The 20,955-nt window shown below is 36.2% G+C and overlaps 1 protein-coding gene across 1 annotated transcript in view; it reads left to right on the top strand.

Annotated features, from left to right (window-relative positions):
* The window catches only part of LOC109049688 (dipeptidyl aminopeptidase-like protein 6), a gene marked incomplete at its 5' end in the record, with an annotated part of 189,900 nt that overhangs the window by 127,030 nt on the left and 41,915 nt on the right, over window positions 1-20,955 (top strand). Inside the window, 3 exon segments of the mRNA XM_042752330.1 lie at window positions 3,389-3,519; window positions 16,998-17,152; window positions 17,234-17,331. Of these exon segments, the coding sequence (XP_042608264.1) occupies window positions 3,389-3,519; window positions 16,998-17,152; window positions 17,234-17,331 (384 nt within the window).

The following is a 20,955-nucleotide window of genomic DNA, read 5'->3' as shown; positions in this document are numbered from 1 at the left end:
CTTAATAAATACATAAAGAAATATTATAAAAATAAAGTTCAAAAAAGAACAACAAAAATAAAAAGTATCTAACAACATAAAAAACTTCTATATGGTCACTTTTGATCAGTTTATATTGAAACATGATTTCTGAAGGATCATGTGACCCTGAAGACTGGAATAATTGTTGTTAAAAAATTCACCTTTTCTATTACAGGAATAAATTATGGTCACACTTTAGTTTGGGGACCAATTCTTACTATTAATTAACTATTAGCTATGTTTTTTGCCTTAATAAAAATTAGCTGCTTATTAATAGTAAATAAGGTAATTGTTAAGTTTAGGTATGGGGTAGGATTAATAGATCTAGAATATGGTTGTGCACAATAATATATGAATAATTGAAATATATTGGTTGAGTTATAACTAGCCAATATACTAGTAATATGCATGTTAATAATAAGCAACTAGTTTATAGTAAGAATTGATCCCTAAAGTGTTCCCTAAATTAAATTTTAATATACCCCCCCCCCAATAAATAAATAAACAAGTTCCTTTAAATTGTAGTAATGTTTCACAATATTACTGTTTAACTGTGTTTTTAGTCAAATAAATAAGAGACTATTTTTACAAACATTAGATCATTATTTTTCCAGACTTTTGACAGATAGTGTATATTTATATCATTAAGGGGTTATTTTACTTGCAATGTTGGCAAATATCTTTAAATATGTAATGAAGTTGCAACAGGAAGCACAACAAAAAATGAGCTTTAACTACAGTATTTAACGAAGGTCAAAGTAAATGAGAAGCAATGGGGGAAAATACAATACTGCAAACACAGACATTCCTATCTGGGAAAATAGATTTCTCAGAGGACTGCCTGGATAGCTGAAAAACATTGGGCAATTCGCTCTTTAATTTTTACAGAGGTTGTGCAAGCAGAACACTGACATGTTTGATTCAGACAAGGTTAGTATGTCTGAATGACAAATTTACCTGACCCCTTTAGGGAAAACTGATCCTGTTTGAAATTTAAAGAGATCAATCTATCTGTCTATCAATCAATTGAAGTAAAAAAAAAACAAAAAAAAAAAAGTAAAAATAAAAAAAAAAGTAAAATGAGCTTTCGTCAGGAGCATTATTCATTTATTCAGATTTTTTGGTTAAAAAATATTGAATCATGTTCCAATGTTGTAAATATTTGAAACTTTAAACTGAATAAATAATTGTAATCATTCTAGCTGTTGGCATACATTTTTAAACTTGTTTTACGGCTCTTGGTTTTGGTCTGATCAAGTTCTCTTTTAGAAAGTTTTCCTTTTAAAAATGAAAATTTCCTGTAATCTTCCCCATGCAGGACCTTTTTCTGTGATCTTAAGCATAGAGAGTGTTCCCTTTCGTTTCTGAGTGCAGAGGTTCTTTTAAATATGGTGCTACGTAAGTTGTTTTATAAATGAAGCCACCAGGTGACTCTTCGGAATGTTTAGAGGTGATCTTGGCTTGAATACTGACACTCACTTCAGCAAAAATAAATAAATAAATAAACACATAAATAAAAAAGGACAGTTTGTGTAAAGGCCTGAGTTAAATGAAAAGACATCTTTAAATCTGTATGAGCTCTTTTAGCCAAACTGTCCTTGACGTACTAAGAAACTTTCAGAACTGACAACCTACCCAGTCCTAAACAAACAAACATACAAACAAACAAATAAATAAATACCATTTATTTAAACTAAAATGCAAAAATGACTCACAAAACTTTCTGACAAACATAAATCAGAAAATAGACTTGTCAACTCAAGGTGAAAGCAAGATAAATATGATTAATCCCAAAAAGCAAAAGAACTTACATTTAAATGTGTAAAGGTTAACCAAACCTTGTGCTGTTTTTGTGTATCAGCGGCTGCCTTTAGATCCTTGTGAAGAATCTTGATGTTATAAACTAAAGGGTGAAGTTCATTTCAAACAAGATGCCTGATTATTTCTGTCTGACCTCAACTGAATCACCCAAAATTAAAAAAAAAATGCTGAAAATGTACAGGCTATCCAAGATTTAGAGCTTGTTTGTTTATTGGAACAGATTTGGAGAAATGTACAGTAGTACTACATCACTTGCTCACCAATGGATAAGTGAATGGGTGCCGTCAGAGTCCTAACAGTTGACAAAAACATCACAATAATTCACAAGTAATCCACATGACTCCAGTTCATCAATTAATGTCTTCTATGCAAAAACTACATGTTACTAATAAACAAACTCATCATAACAGTGTTTTTAAACTTCAGACAAACCCTATATCCAAAATATTGCTTTCTAAGTTGTCTTGTCTTAATCAGGAGATAAATATGCACAGATGAAATACTGTTTTTAAGCGAATACAGTCCAAATCATTTCTAAACCAATATATCAGTGGATTTTGATGTGAGAGGACAACTGCGGGGTTGACTTTTTCACTAAGCGTTATTATAGATTATGGATTTGTATCTTGGCCAGAAGCATCAGTTACATTAGACATCATTACATCAGTTAATGATGGACTTGTTTCTTACAAACATGCAGCTTTTCACTTCACAATCCAAGAGTTGTTTGGATTGATTGTTGTGATGTTTTGTAATCAGCTGTTTGGAACTCTCATTCTGACGGCACCCATTCACTGCAGAGAATCCATTAGTGAGCAATTGATGTGATGCTAAATTTCTCCAAATCTTTAAATTTTTGAACAAATTTTCATTTTTGGGTGAACTGTTGCTTTAACAACTATATTTGACAGAAACCATGGACCAAAGAACTGTTACACCTGCAAAGGGGCATTTCTTAAAGCCACAGCAGCAAAAACCCTGAATGTTTCTAAGGGTCGGAGAGAGAGTGAAAACAAAAACAACTTACTAATATTTTAAATGGACCTCAGGGTGAAAAAAAAAATCTGATAATAAAAACTGTATGATATGTCTTCTTTAAAGTTTTCCATGCACACTGTAAATGTCTTCCCCAGTAAACCCCTCCTGGCCTATCCATCAAAGTTTGATTGCAGCATGTTTGTGTTTCTATCCATTTCTCTAGATTTTTATATTTGAGATTTTTATATTTGAGGAATATTACGGGGAAGTCGTGGCCTAATGGTTGAAGTCGGAAACAAATCGAAGGACCAATGAGTTCGAGTCTCGAGCCGGAAGGAATTGGCATGTCAGTTCTCTCTCCACCTTCAATACCATGACTGGTGCCCTTGAGCAAGGCACCGAACACCCAACTGCTCCCGGGCGCCGCAGCATAAATGGCTGCCCACTGGCTCCGGGTGTGTGTTTTCAAAGTGTGTGTGTGTGTTCACTGCTCTGTGTGTGTGCACTTCGGATGGGTTAAATGCAGAGCACTAATTCTGAGTATGGGTCACCATACTTGGCTGAATGTCACGTCACTTCACTTTCACTTTGAGAATAACATCTACTATCGGGCTACTGTGGACAACAGATCCATCCGTCTTGTTTCCACTGGGAAGGAAGGTGTGATATTCAACGGTCTGAGCGACTGGCTCTATGAAGGTATGAAAGATTTAAAAACATGGACATTTGTTTTAATGCCTTGCAAAGTTAAATGAGGTTTTGTCAAGACAAGTATTGGCCAGAAAAAAGTCTTTATCGAGACCTGAGAGCTAAGGTGAACATTCAACAAATCAAAAGCAAGTATGCATCTTTAAAGAGTACAATGTACTGTAATCTACATGAAACAAGTTGCTTCTGATGTAGAAGAGGCAGATTTTGATGGTGATAGATATTGTTAAAGAGGCAGATATGATGGTGATAGATTTTGTGCATTGTCAAAGAATCAAAGCAAGAAAAATCAATATCCCAGCATCTCCCAGAATGCACCACTGCCTTTGACAAGACTCAGCGGTTGTGGATTTTAGCTTAGTGTGCTGTGAGTCTCCCATTTAAACTTTAATCTGGGCTCATATTGAGGAGACTGACCCTTGGCATGAGTTTATGAGGCGCCGAAGGTCTCAAATTTGACACTTATTATTTATTGAAGGGGATGAATGTATTAAAGAGAGCAGAGACTCATCCTGACCTATTTCTGATGCTCCTGATCTCAGTCTCTTTGCTTCAGTTTTCAGTATGTATGATTTATCTTTCTATTAGTCATACGCCATATTTGCATTCTTTGTTTTGTTTTGTTTTTTTCATATTGATTGGGGTAGTTTTGGCTCAGCGATTCTGATTGGATGACCCACATTCAAAGCCACTGTAAAACAGCTATTAATCACACACCTGTGATGTCATTAGAATTATATATTAATGCGCCAAGTTTCTTGGTAACCTTAAACAGACCATGTTACGGAAAAACAGAGGAAGCGTGTGGATCACTATGCAAGCTTTCATTAAACAGAGACATGGTCATAACAGGCTAAGATTGACACTGGCAAACAAGGTTGAACAGGGCTAGACAAAAGAGTATTCTTAACACAGACGTGGGTCAAAACATCGGCAAACGTTATCCAAAGGGCAGAGCAAAGGGGTAATCCAAAACAGGCTAGAATCCAGGCGAGAAGCATACATAATCAAAACAGGACATGCTGACGGGGGTAATCCAGAGCAAGTGAAATCCAGGGCCGGAAGAGACTATAATATATATATATATATATATATATATATATATATATATATATGTATATGTTACTATATATATAGATATAAAATCTTATTATATGATATGTAATTTTACTAAAAAAATCTTATTGCCTCAGAAATTTTTTTTAAAAGTTGCTCAATATATCCAAGTATTCAGGTTTACTCAGCCAATTTACTAAGTAAAGTACTAATTTACTTTAAGTAACCTTAAAGGGGTCCTATTTTGCTTTTTCACTTTTTTAATTTTAGTCAGTGTACAAACCCGATTCAAAAAAAAATTGGGACACTGTACAAATTGTGAGTAAAAAAGGAATGGAATAATTTACAAATCTCATAAACTTATATTTTATTCACAATAGAATATACAGTGGTGTGAAAAAGTGTTGGCCCACTTCCTGATTTCTTATTTTTTGCATGTTTGTCAAACTTTAATGTTTCAGATCTTCAAACAAATTTAAGTATTAGTGAAAAATAACACAAGTGAACACAACATGCATTTTTTTAAATGAAGGTTTTTATTATTAAAGGACAACAAAATCCAAAACTACATGGCCCTGTGTAAAAAAATGAGGCATTTTGAAATGTCATGCCAAATATTGGCTCATTTTGGTTTTCATGAGAGCTACACATTCCAAAAAAGTTGGGACAGGTAGCAATAAGAGTTAAATGTACATATAAGGAACAGCTGGAGGACCAATCTGCAACTTATTAGGTCAATTGGCAACATGATTGGGTATAAAAAGAGCCTTTCAGAGTGGCAGTGTCTCTCAGAAGTCAAGATGGGCAGAGGATCACCAATTCCCCCAATGCTGCGGCGAAAAATAGTGGAGCAATATCAGAAAGGAGTTTCTTAGAGAAAAATTGCAAAGAGTATGAAGTTATCGTCATCTACAGTGCATAATATCATCCAAAGATTCAGAGAATCTGGAACAATCTCTGTGCGTAAGGGTCAAGGCCGGAAAACCATACTGGATGCCCGTGATCTTTGGGCCCTTAGACGGCACTGCATCACATACAGGAATGCTACTCTAATGGAAATCACAACATGGGCTCAGAAATACTTCCAGAAAACATTTTCGCTGAACACAATCCACCGTGCCATTCGCCATTGCCAGCTAAAACTCTATAGGTCAAAAAAAAAAGGCAAATCTAAACATGATCCAGAAGCGCAGGCATTTTCTCTGGGCCAATGCTCATTTAAAATGGACTGTGGCAAAGTGGAAAACTGTTCTGTGGTCAGACGAATCAAAATTTGAAGTTCTTTTTGGAAAACTGGGATGCAATGTCATCCAGACTAAAGAGGACAAGAACAACCCAAGTTGTTATCAGTGCTCCGTTCAGAAACCTGCATCTCTGATGGTATGGGGTTGCATGAGTGCATGTGGCACGGGCAGCTGAAAGGTATATTTTAAGTTCTAGAACAACATATGCTCCTATCTAGATGTCGTCTCTTTCAGGGAAGACCTTGCATTTTCCAACATGACAATGCCAGACCACATACTGCATCAATTACAACATCATGGCTGCATAGAAGAAGGATCTGGGTACGGAAATGGCCAGCCTGCAGTCCAGATCTTTCACCCATAGAAAACACTTGGCGCATCATAAAGAGGAAGATGCGACAAAGAAGACCTAAGACAGTTGAGCAACTAAAAGGCCTGTATTAGACAAGAATGGGACCACATTCGTATTCCTAAACTTGAGCAACTTGTCTCCTCAGTCCCCAGACGTTTGCAGACTGTTATAAAAAGAAGAGGGGATGCCACACAGTGGTAAACATGGCCTTATCCCAACTTTTTTGAGATGTGCTGATGCCATGAAATTGAAAATCAACTTATTTTTCCCTTAAAATTATACATTTTCTCAGTTTAAAAAACATTTGATATGTCATCTATGTTGTATTCTGAACAAAATATTGATTTTGAGACTTCCACATCATTGCATTCTGTTTTTATTCACAATTTGTACAGTGTCCCAACTTTTTTGGAATTGGGTTTGTATGTATGGGCCTAAAAAAGATCTACAAAGTTACAAATCTCAAAGTCCACTCCAAAGGGAGATATTTTGTTTTTTTAAAAATCCCATTTCAATAACTACAACGATTGGCTCGTTTTGACTACAGTGTTGTTTTCCGGGGTATTGTTATGTCACAAAGTGGCCCATTAGAATATCATGAAAATAATTCCCACCTACAGAAATTTGAATGGTTGGTGGGCGGGGAGGGGCGAGGTCATGGTTAGAACACTTGGTTGAGTGCATCAGACAAGACGACGATGAAGAAGAAATGCTGCTGCAGAGTTAGTGCATCAGAGAAAACAAAGAAGAAGAAGAGCTGCTGTAGCATCAAGTTTTCGGCATGTGTAAAGTCGGTCGCACACCGGACGAGAGGCACAGTGCTGCGTTTAGATCAATTCTTCCAACAAGTACAACACGATGTAGCTGGGTGCCACGGACAGATGCCGAACGGTACCACCGGTGTGCGTACACTCATAGAAAATAATGTGTTTGAATTTTAAAGACATGGCGCGATGCGATGCTGCACTTCTCATCCAGTGTGTGACCGCCTTAAGAAACACTGTTTTTTTTTTCACCCCCATGCCCAAACGTCTTTGTTTGGGGTTCTAAAAGCAGATGATGTCAGGAAACAGTGGTTGCAATTTATTTTTAACTCTGTTCCTGAGCATTATAACCCCAATTTGTTATTGTGTGCTGCGCATTTTAAGCCTGTGTTATACTTTCCGCATGAGCATTACGGATGCGTACACTGGACATCGCAGACGCGGACTACTTGTATTTACACTACCAAAAGCGTACGCTGATAGTCCGCTCCGCAACAAATGTGTACAAATAATTGCCCAGAATTAATGCACATCTGGCTGTCTTTATATAGTTTTATTGACGGATTGTACAGGTTTGAGTAGCAACGAGCTTCTTCACGCAGCTTGCGCATGTACAATTGGTGCTTTTGAAGCCTACTGATTGTGCTTACTTGTCCACGTGGTTACAAAAAATGGGAGGCATGAGGATGTCCATGCAGAGCCTCCACGCACACTCTCTGATGACGATTTTTACATCACGCATACCATAGCGGACACTAGCGGACTCGCGCACACGGAGAGTATAACACAGGCTTTACTGAGGACAGCTTCTACAACATGAGGGAGTACAGTGCCGGTTTCACCAAAAAGCTTGATTTTGTTTTGGGGGTGTACTAGAACAAAATCAAGCTTTTATGGTACTTTACGGAGCAAGGGGCTTGGCAGTACTGAAACACTGTCTAATCTGTTTGTCAATCACAATGCACTGGGACAGCTTACCAATCACAACACATTTCATTTTTCGGAAGGCAGGCCTTCATCAAAATTATGTGAAATATAATGCATTTTTCGAAACAACCAAGCATGAGACCATGTTCTAGTACACCCCCAAAACAAAATCAAGACTTTGTAAAAAAGCATAAAAGGACCCCTTTAAAATATGTTTTCTTTTTTTTCTGTTGCTATCTTGATTCTGGATTTAAGATTTGAATAACTGAAGTTAGAAACTTGCTATCTTGATTCTGGATTTAAGATTTGAATAACTGAAGCTACTATGGTTATTAAAAAGATAGGATAGGATACTGAGTTAGTTTCTGTAATACAGCCCCAGGACTCCAAATCTCAGATCTCTTTTTCCAGTCTGTGCTGCCCACATAGTCATCCAACCTGTTGGTTCAAGTATACATGTGCCCCATGAAGCCTCTCTGAACTGTCCTTGACTTCCTGTTCATGGGTGTTAAGGTCAGTCATTGTTCATGTGAATGGCTCACAGCCATTGAGTTCACCCGCAGATCCTCTGAATGATTACTGAATCGTCAAGCTTTGTGCAGTCTGAGGCTGTTGAATACAAATCCAGAGTCTGTTCTGTGTTTGGAGGAGAACAGGTGGCCATGCATTCATTGACGATGGAGTTTATGCCTGCTGGACCCTTCTGGATATGGAGTTCCCTGTTGTGCTTTGGGAAAGGTTAATGTATGTTAATTCAGATTACCCATGCCAACCAAAAAAGCTAAAACAACTAGCTATCCATCATTATAAGAGCAGTTTAATTCCTCCAGCTGTATGGAGTTGCATTAAAGGCGAATGATCCACAGTGTTCATTTACTTATTGTGATTTGAAAGTGGCTGAAAGTTATTATAAGGAAAGTGTTCTAATCAACTTCACTCCTACACATTCCCCTCTCTGTAATTTGGAGATCAAGAATGTAGATTGTTGCATTGTTGTGAGTATGCTTTCTTAGAATAGTTCATCACTTTGCCAAGAGGATATTAATTACCTCAATCAGTCTCCATAATCAATGCTGAGTTTTAATTACCCCTGGATAATCAGTGAACCGCATGTAGTTCTTGCTGTGGCAGAGCACGTCTGCTCTAATGAAGATCATGAAATGAACTGCAAGAAGCTCGCAGTAAGGCGCACTTCTTGCATCCTTGCAGCATCCGCTTCTGTGTGTTTGCAAGATCATAGGATGTCCCGTTTGCCATTTCATGATTCTGAAATTTGTTCACATGAAATATAAAAAATATTAAGAATGTTTTGGAGCCTATTCATAAAATATTAAGAATGTTTCTGATCCAATTCAAATTGAAATATAAAAAATACTAAGAATGTTTTGGAGCCTATTCAGATATTTAATTCTAGAGTTATTCGCAATCAAAAAGACACTCCCCTAGAACTATTTTTCAAGAATCCAGTGATGAGCTGGTGGAGTTTTTATTTTTAATATAATTTTTACAGTAAGAAGATTAATAAATCAAATGCAAAATTAATATGACTTGTTCTTATTTTAATTGTCCTGTATTTGAAAGGATGGATATTGTATGTTTTTGCAGCTAGTGCATGACACTATGGTCGCCAACCACATTAAATAAAAGCAATTAAGACAAAACTATAGCTAAACTTCTGTTTGTAATTATAATCCAGAAAATGTATTTCTCAAGTGAATTTTTAAGGAACAAAGCAGTCTCTAATATGCCCACTAAACTAAGTATACATGAACCTCCTAATTTTGTCAGTTTATGAACCGGAGTGTTTAGTAGATTTAGCTCCTTAATATGTATCTTATAGGAGAACTTTTCAGATATCTAGCAGAAACATGTAAAATTTATAGGTGGGCTTAGGGTTACTTATAAATAATTAATTAAAATTAAACGAACCAACAAAAAAAAAAAAAACAACAACAACAACAAAAAAAAAAAATCCTGAAAATTTACAATATGTAGATGAGTTTGTTTTTTCGTTGGAACAGATTTGGAGAAATCTAGTAATACATCACTTGCTCACCAATGGATCCTCTGCAGTGAATGGGTGCCATCAGAATGAGAGTCCAAACAGCTGATAAAAACTTCACAATAATCCACAAGTAATTCACATGACTCCAATCCATCAATGTCTTGTGAAGTGAAAGCTGTGCATTTGTAAGAAACAAATCCATCAAGGCATTTTATTTTTAAACCATTGTTTCTGGCTATAATGCATAATAACGCTTCCTCTAGTGAAGAAGGCCATTCCCTGATGCCCTCTCACATTAAAATCCACCAACATATTTGTTTAGGACTGTTTTCCCTTGTAAACAGTGCTTGATCTGTGCATATTTCTCTCCTGATTCAGATAAGACAACTAGAGAAAATAATAGATAGCACTTGTAGCCACAAACAACGTAAAGTTAAAAATGACTTAATAATGTATTTGTTTCATACAAACAAGCAGCTTTTCACTTCACACTTAAATGATGGATTGGAGCGGTATGGGTTACTTGTGGATTATTATGATGTTTTTCATCACATTCTGAAATCATCACACTCACTAGCAAACAATCAAATCGAAAAGAAACAAATGCAATCAAAAGATTCAACAAATAATTTTCACAAAAACAAAAAAAATAAACAAAATAAACTTAAATTCACCTTGCATAGCCTGAGGGTGAGTACATTTTCAGCAAATTTTCCTTTTTGGGTGAACCATTCCTTTAAGCACTAAATCTAGCAGAACCTCTAGCACTCCAGACAGATTTTGAAACGTTTATGACAGACCTCCCTTCACCTCACAGCAGTATGGTGCTGCCCAGCATATCTCGCCTTTCATTTGCATAAAGTTCAGCAGTTTCCGATGTTTTGACTCTCTCACAACTTGCTTTGCACTACTGTCAATCCCACAATCCCTCGTACAAGCCTGCCATTCAGCTCCCATTCTGTGGCAGTGAACATGTATGTTAAGAAAGCCAAACTTCACCATCCACTAAATGGTTTCGCTCTCAGTACTCGTTGCAGTTGGCTGTCTTCATATGTCCTTATGTTTTGGTTGGAACTGTCTGCGATCCCTGTAGCTAAAATTAAGCAATTTTTATTAAAGATACATTAACTTTAATATCATCTCTCTTTTGTCATCTGACTTGCATCCCATTATTCAGTAATCTCAGAGGCTGGTTTTGAGAACACACGATCATATGCGGACAGCTTCTTGTTTTTTCTGATAACTGGATATCATTAATCTGATTAAAGCGTGTGTTTGGTTTGTGTGCAGTCATATCCTGAGGTGTCAATACAGCGTTTAGAATGCAATCTCTTACTAAGGCTCTCTACTATACCCAAACTGAATTACCTTTTAAATATACACCACACTTTGTGGTTTAAATGTGTGGTTTTATTTATCAGTAGTGATAGTTATTGATCAATAGTGATCATTTGTTTGTTTGTTGGTTTTAAAAAAGAAATGTGTGGTTTTTTTTTATCAATAGTGATAGTTATTGATCAAATGTGACAGTAATAAGACATTTTATAATGTTGCAGAAGTTAATAATACTTACTAGTTTCATCAAGAAAAAACCTGCTGAAATTTCAGCTTTGCCATCACATTTAAAGATATATTCAAATTATAAAATGATTTCAGGAAGGACCATGTGACGCTAAAAACTAGATAGTAGCTGCTGAAATTTCAGCTTTGCCATCACATTTAAAGATATATTCAAATAATAAACATTTATTTTAAATTGTAATAATAGTTTGCAATATAAGTGTGTTACTGTATTGATCAAACTTTTTTTTTTATTATCATATTATATAATTTTTATATCAAATAAACGCTGCTTTGGTGAACATAGGCTTCTTAAAAATAATAATAATAATAATATATATATATATATATATATATATAAACCTTAAACTTTACAACTCTAAAGTACAAGTATCAGATTATATTTATTTCTTGTGAATCATGATCACAGCATGAATCGCATTTATTAACAGTAAATATAATACTAAATATTAATATTACCACTGATAAAACTATAAAACACTTTAATTTACCCTAATGATTAACAGCAGGATTTAACTAAATATTTAGTCGCAAAATGTATTAAAATCAGTTATTGCCATGATATGTACTAATCCTAAAATTAGTCTTGTTACTGGAAAATGTGCACTAATTTGAAAACAGTTCTGCTGTCATAGTACAATAAATAAATAAATAAATAAATAAATAAATAATTGTAGCAATGGTATTATCATTGCAACTTTGATTAAGTCACTCCTCTCACTGCTGCAAACAGACCTGTTAGAGAAATGCACTGTCTCTGTGTCATACAGAGTGTAAAACAGTCCTTTAGATTAGCTGCTAATGAGGTCAATGTTTTTTACACACCTCTGTATCACAGGAGAGAATAATCGCATAGTTTTAGCAGTCCACAAAAATGACTAGCCCTCTTTCAACACCCTCCACTTTGCAGATATACTATATTCATATCCTGCACACCTCCCAAAAGAAGTGTTAATTAATGCTGTTCTCAAGCTAAAATTGAACAGTGTGCTCTCATCCCACTATAGGGATGGTCAGGACGGTCGACTAGTCGTCTGGTTCACAGTATAATTTCTCCTGTGTGATTGCAGCAGCAGGAGCGCTTTGAGATTTCTCACTGGCAGCGGTTCTGAAGTGTAACACAGCTGGAGCTCTACAAAAAAAAATAGTAACAACATTGGTTATTTCTTTTTTAAGCCAAACCAGAAATGCTGCACTAACATGTAGTTGCGTTTGAAATGACAAATGGCTTTAGTTGAGTGATTGTGTTCACATGCGCTAGTGGAGCTGCTCAGACCTCCACAGGCCTTCACCCTCATTGAATTATCTTCTCAATGAACTCCAGCTAATTAAGTTGCTAATGGTTTGTTAGAAGCCTGTTATTACCCTGATGAATCCAATGAAGGTGATGAACAACGCTAAAGTCATGTTTGTTAGGACTCTTTTGAATTTAAATGAGAATCTTGGAAATGTGCTGCTTACAGACATAGAAAGACGTGTGCTGACGTGTGGAACGTGAACAATGGACCTGTTTGACTGATCTCTCATTGGTGCAGTATGATCAATGTAAAGCAGAACTCAGCAGACTCTAAAGAGGACATATGTACTCTGTCTGTAGATTGTCTGAGTATATTTAACTGAAGCGTGTGTCCAGGGGAAAAGGGCAATACAATAGCTTTTGCAATCTAAGAGACATTCACACCCAGGGAGGAAAAAAAGAGAAAGAAAAGTGAATTGGTGTATTATGAATAAGTGAATATTTAAAGGGATAGTTCACCCAAAATTGAAAATTCTGTCATTAATTTTTAAAGTGAAAAAAAATAAAAATAGTGACGTGACGTAACATACAGCCAAGTATGGTGACCCATACTCAAGGGCACCTCAGTTGTGGTATTGCTGGCCCGAGACTGGGACCCACAACCTTAGGGTTAGGAGTCAAACTCTCTAACCACTAGGCCACGACTCACCCTCATGTCGTTCCAAACCTGTAGGACCTTTGTTCCTCTTCAGAACACAATTTTTTTTTTGATGAAATCCGAGAGCTCTCTGACCCTACCATAAACATCACGGAGCCTACCACGATCAAGGTCCAGAAATGTAGTAAGGGCATCATTAAAATAATCCATGTGACATCAGTGGTTCAACCGTAATTTTTCAAAGCTTAGGAGAATACTTTTTGTGTGCAAAGAAAACATAAATAATGACTTTATTCAACAATTCGTCTCCTCCGCGTCATCCTGGCACCAAATCAGCATACGCTGTTTATGTTCAGTGGATCCTCTCCAATATGGCACCAGGAAAAATTGTCAGAACTGTGTTTTATATACTTGATGTTCACAGAAGTGCAAGAACACAGAAAACTTTAGAACTCAGAAGTGCATAGAAACTCTTTATAAACTCACAATTCTGAGAAAGTCCAAATTGTGAGATGTAAACTTGTATATAAAGTAATCAGAATTGTGAGAAGTTAACTCAAAATAGTTAGATATAAGCACACAATTTTGAGAAAGATGAATTGTGAGATGTAAATTTGCAATTTTGAGAAAATATAGTTGGAATTGTAGGATGCTAACTTTTGCAAGATTTGTAATTGTGAGAAATACCATCAGAATTCTAACACTTTATTATAGGGACCAATTCTCACTATTACCGAGTTGCTTATTAGCATGCCTCTTATTAACATATTGGCTGTTTACTAGTGCTTATAAAGCACATATTCTGCATGACCATACTGTATTCTACATCCTTAATCCTAAAAAATACCTAAACTTAACAACTACCTTGCTAACTATTAATAAGCAGCAAGTTAGGAGTTTAATGAGGCAAAGTCATAGTTAATGGTTTGTTGATAGCAAGAATTGCACCTTAAAATAAAGTGTGACTGAATTCTATGTTATAAACATGCAATTCTTAGAAAAAAATTTCAAGAAATAAAGTCAAAATGTGTTACTGCATTCACATTCACTGCAGTCCTAAAACGTTTACAAGGTTAGGTAGATGTTTTTGTTTTGGATAATGGGAGGCAAAATGGATGATAGAAATGCTCGGTCTAAACAGTAAATTTTTATGGCTTAAACTATCAGCTCATTTTCCCCTATTCTACAGCTCTGTCCTCTGATTAAAGAAGGACAAGTGTGAGAGGACTGTTTGTGTGCTAGACACAGCTTTGCTGTCCCCCAGCTCTCAAAACGCACACTCCTGTTTCATCCGTCATTCAGCTCTGCCCTGTGTGAGCAATCAACAGCCCAACAAGCTTCCTGGCTCACTACTGAGTGTGAGTGTGTGTTTGGCAGAAGAAAGGGCACAGAAAGACACAGAAAACAGCAATGAGAGAGACATGTGTTTGCAGGGTTTCTGACATCTTGCGCCTAATGAGAGCCATTTTTGCTGTTTATAACAGAGATGTCAGCGACAGGCTTGGTTTGGTTCATCCACGAGTCAGCATCTCTGTAATGATCAGATTCACTGAAAAGCTCCCATGATAGTCACAAGCATTTTCTCTAAAATATCCACATCATGCTCTCTAGGCATTAAAATACATTATTGAAACTCTCAGCTGCTGATGCAGTGATTGTCCTCAATGGTATTAAGGAGCTAGTTCAACTAAAAAATATGAACCAAATGTTTTTAAAGCTTTTGCATATGGACCTGTGACTCAAAATGCTCAGGACTGTGGGAAATCATTGGCAGTGAAGGATACATCTGTGCTGCATTCTGATGCAGTTATTGTCCTCAGTGACATTAAATGACTAGCGCACTCAAAAATGTTTTCAAAGCTACAGTATATGGACCAATAACAGGATTGTTGGATAACATTGGCAGTGAGGTATACATCTAGATGTTAACCAAATGCAGGCATCTCTTTAGGCAAGATGTTAAGCAAACAAAGATCCAGTTTTGTGTTGTTATGTCTTGTTACTTCTAAAAAGCCTTCTTACTGACTTAAAAGTGGTCACACTTTATTTTAAGGTCCAATTCTCACCATTAACAAACCATTGACTATGACTTTTTTGTCTCAATATACTCCTAATTTGCTGCTTATTAATAGATAGTAAGGTAGTTGTTAAAGGATTACTCCACCCCGAAATGAAAAATTTGTCAATCACTTACCCCCATATCGTTTCAAACCTGTAAAAGCTTCGTTCGTCTTTGGAACACAATTTAAGATATTTTGGATGAAAACCGGGAGGCTGGTTACTGTCCTATTGACTGCCTAGTAAATTACACTGTCAAGGTCCAGAAAAGTATGAAAGACATCTCCAGAATAGGCCATCTGCCATCAGTGGTTCAGTCTGAATTTTATGAAGCAACGAGAATTATTGAACAGATTGAACCACTGATGGCAGATGGACTATTCTGGAGATGTCTTTCATACTTTTCTGGACCTTGACAGCGTAATTTATTTGGCAGTCTATGGGACAGTCACAAGCCTCCCTGTTTTCATCCAAAAAATCTTAAATTGAGTTCCAAAGATGAACTAAGCTTTTTAGGGGTTTGGAACGACATGGGGTTAAGTGATTAATGACCAAATTTTCATTTTGGGGTGGAGTATCCCTTTAAGTTTAGATATTGGGAAGAATTAAGGATGTAGATTATGGTCATGCAGAATTTGTGCTAAAGTATTAATAAACAGCCGATATGTTAATAATAGGCATGCTAATAAGCAACTGGTTAACAGAGTGAGAACTGGTCCCTATACTAAAGTGTATACACTCATTTCAGGTTAACATTTTCATCTTTAATTTTCATTCAAATTGGCAAACATGTAGAAAACAGTGTTATTCACAACCACAAATTTGAAATTATCAGTGTTATTGCATTATATATCAATATAAGATACATTATTTTATATTAATTTGTGTTAATTAATAAACACTACTAGCCTCCTTAAGATTTTATAATATTTTTGAAGGAAGTTTTATGCTCACAAAGGCTGCATTTTTTTGATAAAAAAAAACAGTGATATTGTGAAATATAGTTTATATAAACATTGTCTAACAACTATTAATAAATGTCAAAATAAGTTCTCTGAGCACATTCGTTCACTCACTCTCTCTGTGATGAAGTGAGCAGAACTCTGCTGAACATGCGACTTCCTGCCCAGTTGAGCACAGGAAGAGAGGTCAGAGCCTATTTCCGCAGACTTTGGTGGCATCCAGAAATTGCTTTTTTTCCCTGAGAAGAGAAGGGGAACTTGATAGAGAGGGCCGGCACTCACTCTCGCCGGTCCCGCTGAGATTACAGTCCACTCTGTGATTTATGGGCCAGAACCTTCCACGCTGCCTCTGTGTGAGAGAAGCAAAGATTCATACAGAAACAGGTGGTTACGGAGAAATGCTCTTAACTGCGGCCAGGTGCATCGGCTGTATCCGAATGAAGATGGGAATCTGAGAGTGTGTGTGTGTGGGAGTGTGTGTGTGTGTGTGTGTGGATGTAGCTGGAATGAGACCTGAGAGACCCTGTGTTATGGATGATTACTTTTTACTATTCCTGCAATTATTCGAGTGATTGAACCACTGTGAAATATGACTGAGAGAAACTCCTGAATCTTTCTTGCACAGCGGAGATCTTTAAGTCCCACATCGCACACTGGTGGTCTCCGGATGGGGCCAGGCTGGCATATGCGACCATCAATGACACGCTGGTACCCAAAATGGAGATCCCCATGTTCACCGGCTCCGTCTACCCTACAGCAAGACAATACCATTACCCCAAGGTAAAGATTATGCACAGCTGTAAACATGAGGATATAGTGCTGAAGATGATAATATGTTATGCTTGAACGTTTTTCTTCCAGGCAGGAGAGGAAAACCCCATCATCTCTCTTTATGTGGTGAATCTCAATGGCCCTCTGCACACCGTTGAGATGAGAAGACCGGAGGACCAAAGAATAGGGTGGGCTGACTGTACCAGTGTTATTTTATTTAATTTATTTTTTTTTGTCAGCCATTATTAATTTAGTTTTAGTCTTTTAAATTAGTCATAGGGCCCTATCATACATCCGGCGCAATGCAGTGCCATGCACGGTGCAACTGTTTTTTTCTATTTTCAGCCAGACACAGTTCATTTTCATCATTTTCACGTCCTGCGCCACGTTGTTTAAATAGCAATATAGCATTTGCGCCCATTTGTGCACTCATGGGTGTGCTGGCCTGAAAACGAGGTGTGTTCAGGCGCATTGTTGGCACGGTGCTATATTGAGGCAACTTAAATAGACTGCATCATTGACCAGCTAAAACCTCGTCTAAAGTCAATGGTGCAATATTTTTTTGTTATTTAAAGAGCGCGTTAGTAATATGCACCTATAGGCTGGTCCACAACACGTGTACATGTATTACACACACAGGGACACACAGCAGCAAACAAACATGCCAAATATTAAAATTTAAAGGATTACAATTTAAAAGATTATTATTGTGTACATGTCATAATGGATAGCTATTGCATGTATCAGTTATTAGCTTGCGCACGAGCAGCTCCGTTTCCTCTCTGGAGACACGTTCATTCTTTGCACTTGCAAATTCCACCGTGTAAATAGCGAATCTGCCAGTTGCGCTTGCGCTTCTTAAAAGGAATGGGAGATGGTTTATTGCACGTTATGCCCAAAATATACCCATTATTCATTAAAGCCCTCTACTGCATGGTGTGGTCACATGGCAACATTCAACAATTCTCGTTTTTTTTTTTTTTTTTTTTTTTTTTGGAAAGAGAAGACCTTAGTTTAGCCAATGATGTTCTTTGGTTAAGTCACATGATATAAAGTTTTTTTCTGTGACGAGATTTCTGACAGCCTGCAGTCTCTTGACGGTAGTTGCTGAAAGCAAAGTAAAACGCCAGTAACAAACAAGGACCAGTCCATGTCACTTCCACAAAAAAAAATCTGAAACATCACTGTTATGATGTTATGATAACATATTCACCTCTCAAAAAAGTTTTTATAAAATACGTTTTTGGTAAATTGTTCAAATGTATGTGTTGCCAAGCGGCAACACTGTGCAATAGTGGACTGACATTATTCCAATAGTTTAGCTAGCTAGCAAGGTCAGCTGCAATCTGTTAAGCTGTAACAATAACAACATTAACACTAGTGATATAATGTTGATTAGTCGTATGTTAATGGAATTTGTATTATGGATATGATCAAATTTTTGGGGGGCTCATGTTCATAGTCTTCCTCTCATAAGATTTATGTAATGCTGAATTTTCATGAACTGCGATGTTTTTGGTTTTCATGTTTTATGATACATGATATACAGTATTATATTTGTTTTAACTATATACATTTGCAATTTTAATAATATTATTCATGAAAAATTTTATGAAATTTAAAAAATTCATTATTCAACAAAAAAGTTGTTGGAAAGTATGTATAAGGTGTTAATTATAAGTACTGTGTTAAAGCTTATAATAGCACCAGTTGAATCAACACAAACAACATTTCTTAGGAAAAATATTAACTATAAGTAAACTTACACTTATTCTAAGTCAGATCCACTATTGTATGCTGTTGCCGTATGGCAACATATCATAAAGTAACTTAAAATAATATATTTTTTTAACAGCACTTCAAGTTAAGCCATTCTTAAAAAGGAAAAGAGTCAAATATTTTTTTTTTCTATAGGTCTATCACAATGTGTTCATTAGAGGTTTAACAGAATAGGGACAACCCATTTAGATCCAGTGCCAGGCGTGCTGACTGTTTTTCCCGTCGTTAAACTAAGTTGATTCAGACTAAGTTCACCTGTGCCTTGCACTTCAGACCATGCGCTTAGATCGTTAAAATAGGGTCCCTAGTCTTAGTCCTGTGTCAAATGTACTTTTTTGTTAGTCAACCTTGTCCTGTTTTTGTTCAGCTTAGTTTTAGTCGACTCAGGGGCCCGATTTACTAAACAGGGCAAATTAGCGTTAGAGTGTAATTCCATGAAAGCGCCAAGGGGAGGGGAAAATTATGTGGGTGATTTACTTACAATGCTCATATTAAAGAAAACAGACACAGCCAGATATTTTCCAAAATGACCATCGCAAAATACAAAGAGCAGCACAAATTACAGCCTGCTTTAAGTATGCTTTTTTTGGGTGTTAAATAATGGCGCAAATACCAGTAATTTGACAAGCTGTCATGATCTGGTCTATGAACGTCCATTTACTCACCACCAGAGGTCACCTGCTCACTACATGGACTCTTGCACCACACTAACTGTTGCACGTCACCCCGGACTACAGTTCCCATCATCCATTTCACTAATTACACACATACAGCTGAAGGCACTGATTACACACACACAGCTGCATGCACTGATTGCACACAGCTGTAACCCATCACACATTCACTATATAACACTCACTTAGATCACTTTCAAATTGCTGAGTATTGTTCTGTACATATTCCTCTCCTAGTGATAGCTGCGATATGTAAGCCTTTCTGTGTTAGTTTCTAGTTTTCATAGTCTTGTTTCAGTTCCTTTTCTTCATATTCTTGTCTCGGTTTCTAGTTTTCTTAGTCTTGTCTCTGTTTCTAGTTTTCTTAGTTTAGTCTTTTCCTTACCTTGCCATGTTACTCGTGTTTTGACCCTTTTCCTCTGGATACTGGATTACCTTTCTTGCTTAGTTCTCTGGATATTGTTTGCTCAAAGACCCACGCTTGCCCTAGGAATATTCTTTGTCTTTTGCCCTCTATATACCTGTTTGCCAGTGTTTGACCCATGCCTGTTACGACCATGTCTCTGTCTAATAAAATCTAGCACAAGGCCTGACAATAATATTTAATTGGCAAAAGACAGTTTGTACTAGCTCAAGCTGTTAATAAATCTGGCCATAAATATCTGAGCATTTTTGTCTAGTTTTAATGAAAACAGTCACATTTACATCATGCTGTAGAATGGCTAAAGTGATTGTTATATATATATATATATATATATATATACATACATATATATAAATATTATTGTATTTTTGATCAACCTTGGTGAGAAAAAACTTTTTTTTTTTTGCTCAAAATTATGATGCCTTTTTTTTTTTGTTTTTTTTTTTCATGTGAGAAATTTATTTTTAGGGATTCACAGGGATTGCACTTTCACCAATAAACACAAATCAATAGAATGTCAACTCATACACATGGTTTTGGTAACAAATCTGGCAACTGCACTCATCAAAGCTTGTGTAGTAGAGGCTTGTACAGCAGTCTGCAATAATATTTTGTCTCCTTTCTTTTGATGAAAATAAGAGATTTTGGTATAGTTTTTATTTTTTAAAATACATTTTAGACATGTCTTTTATTACCAACGATATTGCATGTTGATATGTTTACAGTTATTGTTTATTGACCTTGTCATCTCATCATCGTCTCTTTTTAGTCTTTTAAAGTTTCTTATGGGAATGAAACTTTTTTTGGATCACCATATCCTCTTAGGGGCAGTGATTTTTTTGGCGGGAATTTATATTAATTTAGAGATTTGCTGAAAATTAAGTAAATAATGTATTATTATTATTATATTTTAAATAATTTATTTATAATAGTTT

This window comes from Cyprinus carpio, chromosome B24 (genome assembly GCF_018340385.1).
Source record: "Cyprinus carpio isolate SPL01 chromosome B24, ASM1834038v1, whole genome shotgun sequence".
Lineage (NCBI taxonomy): Eukaryota > Metazoa > Chordata > Actinopteri > Cypriniformes > Cyprinidae > Cyprinus > Cyprinus carpio.
Note: the sequence above shows the minus strand (reverse complement) of the source record. Positions and strands in the feature narration are given on the sequence as shown.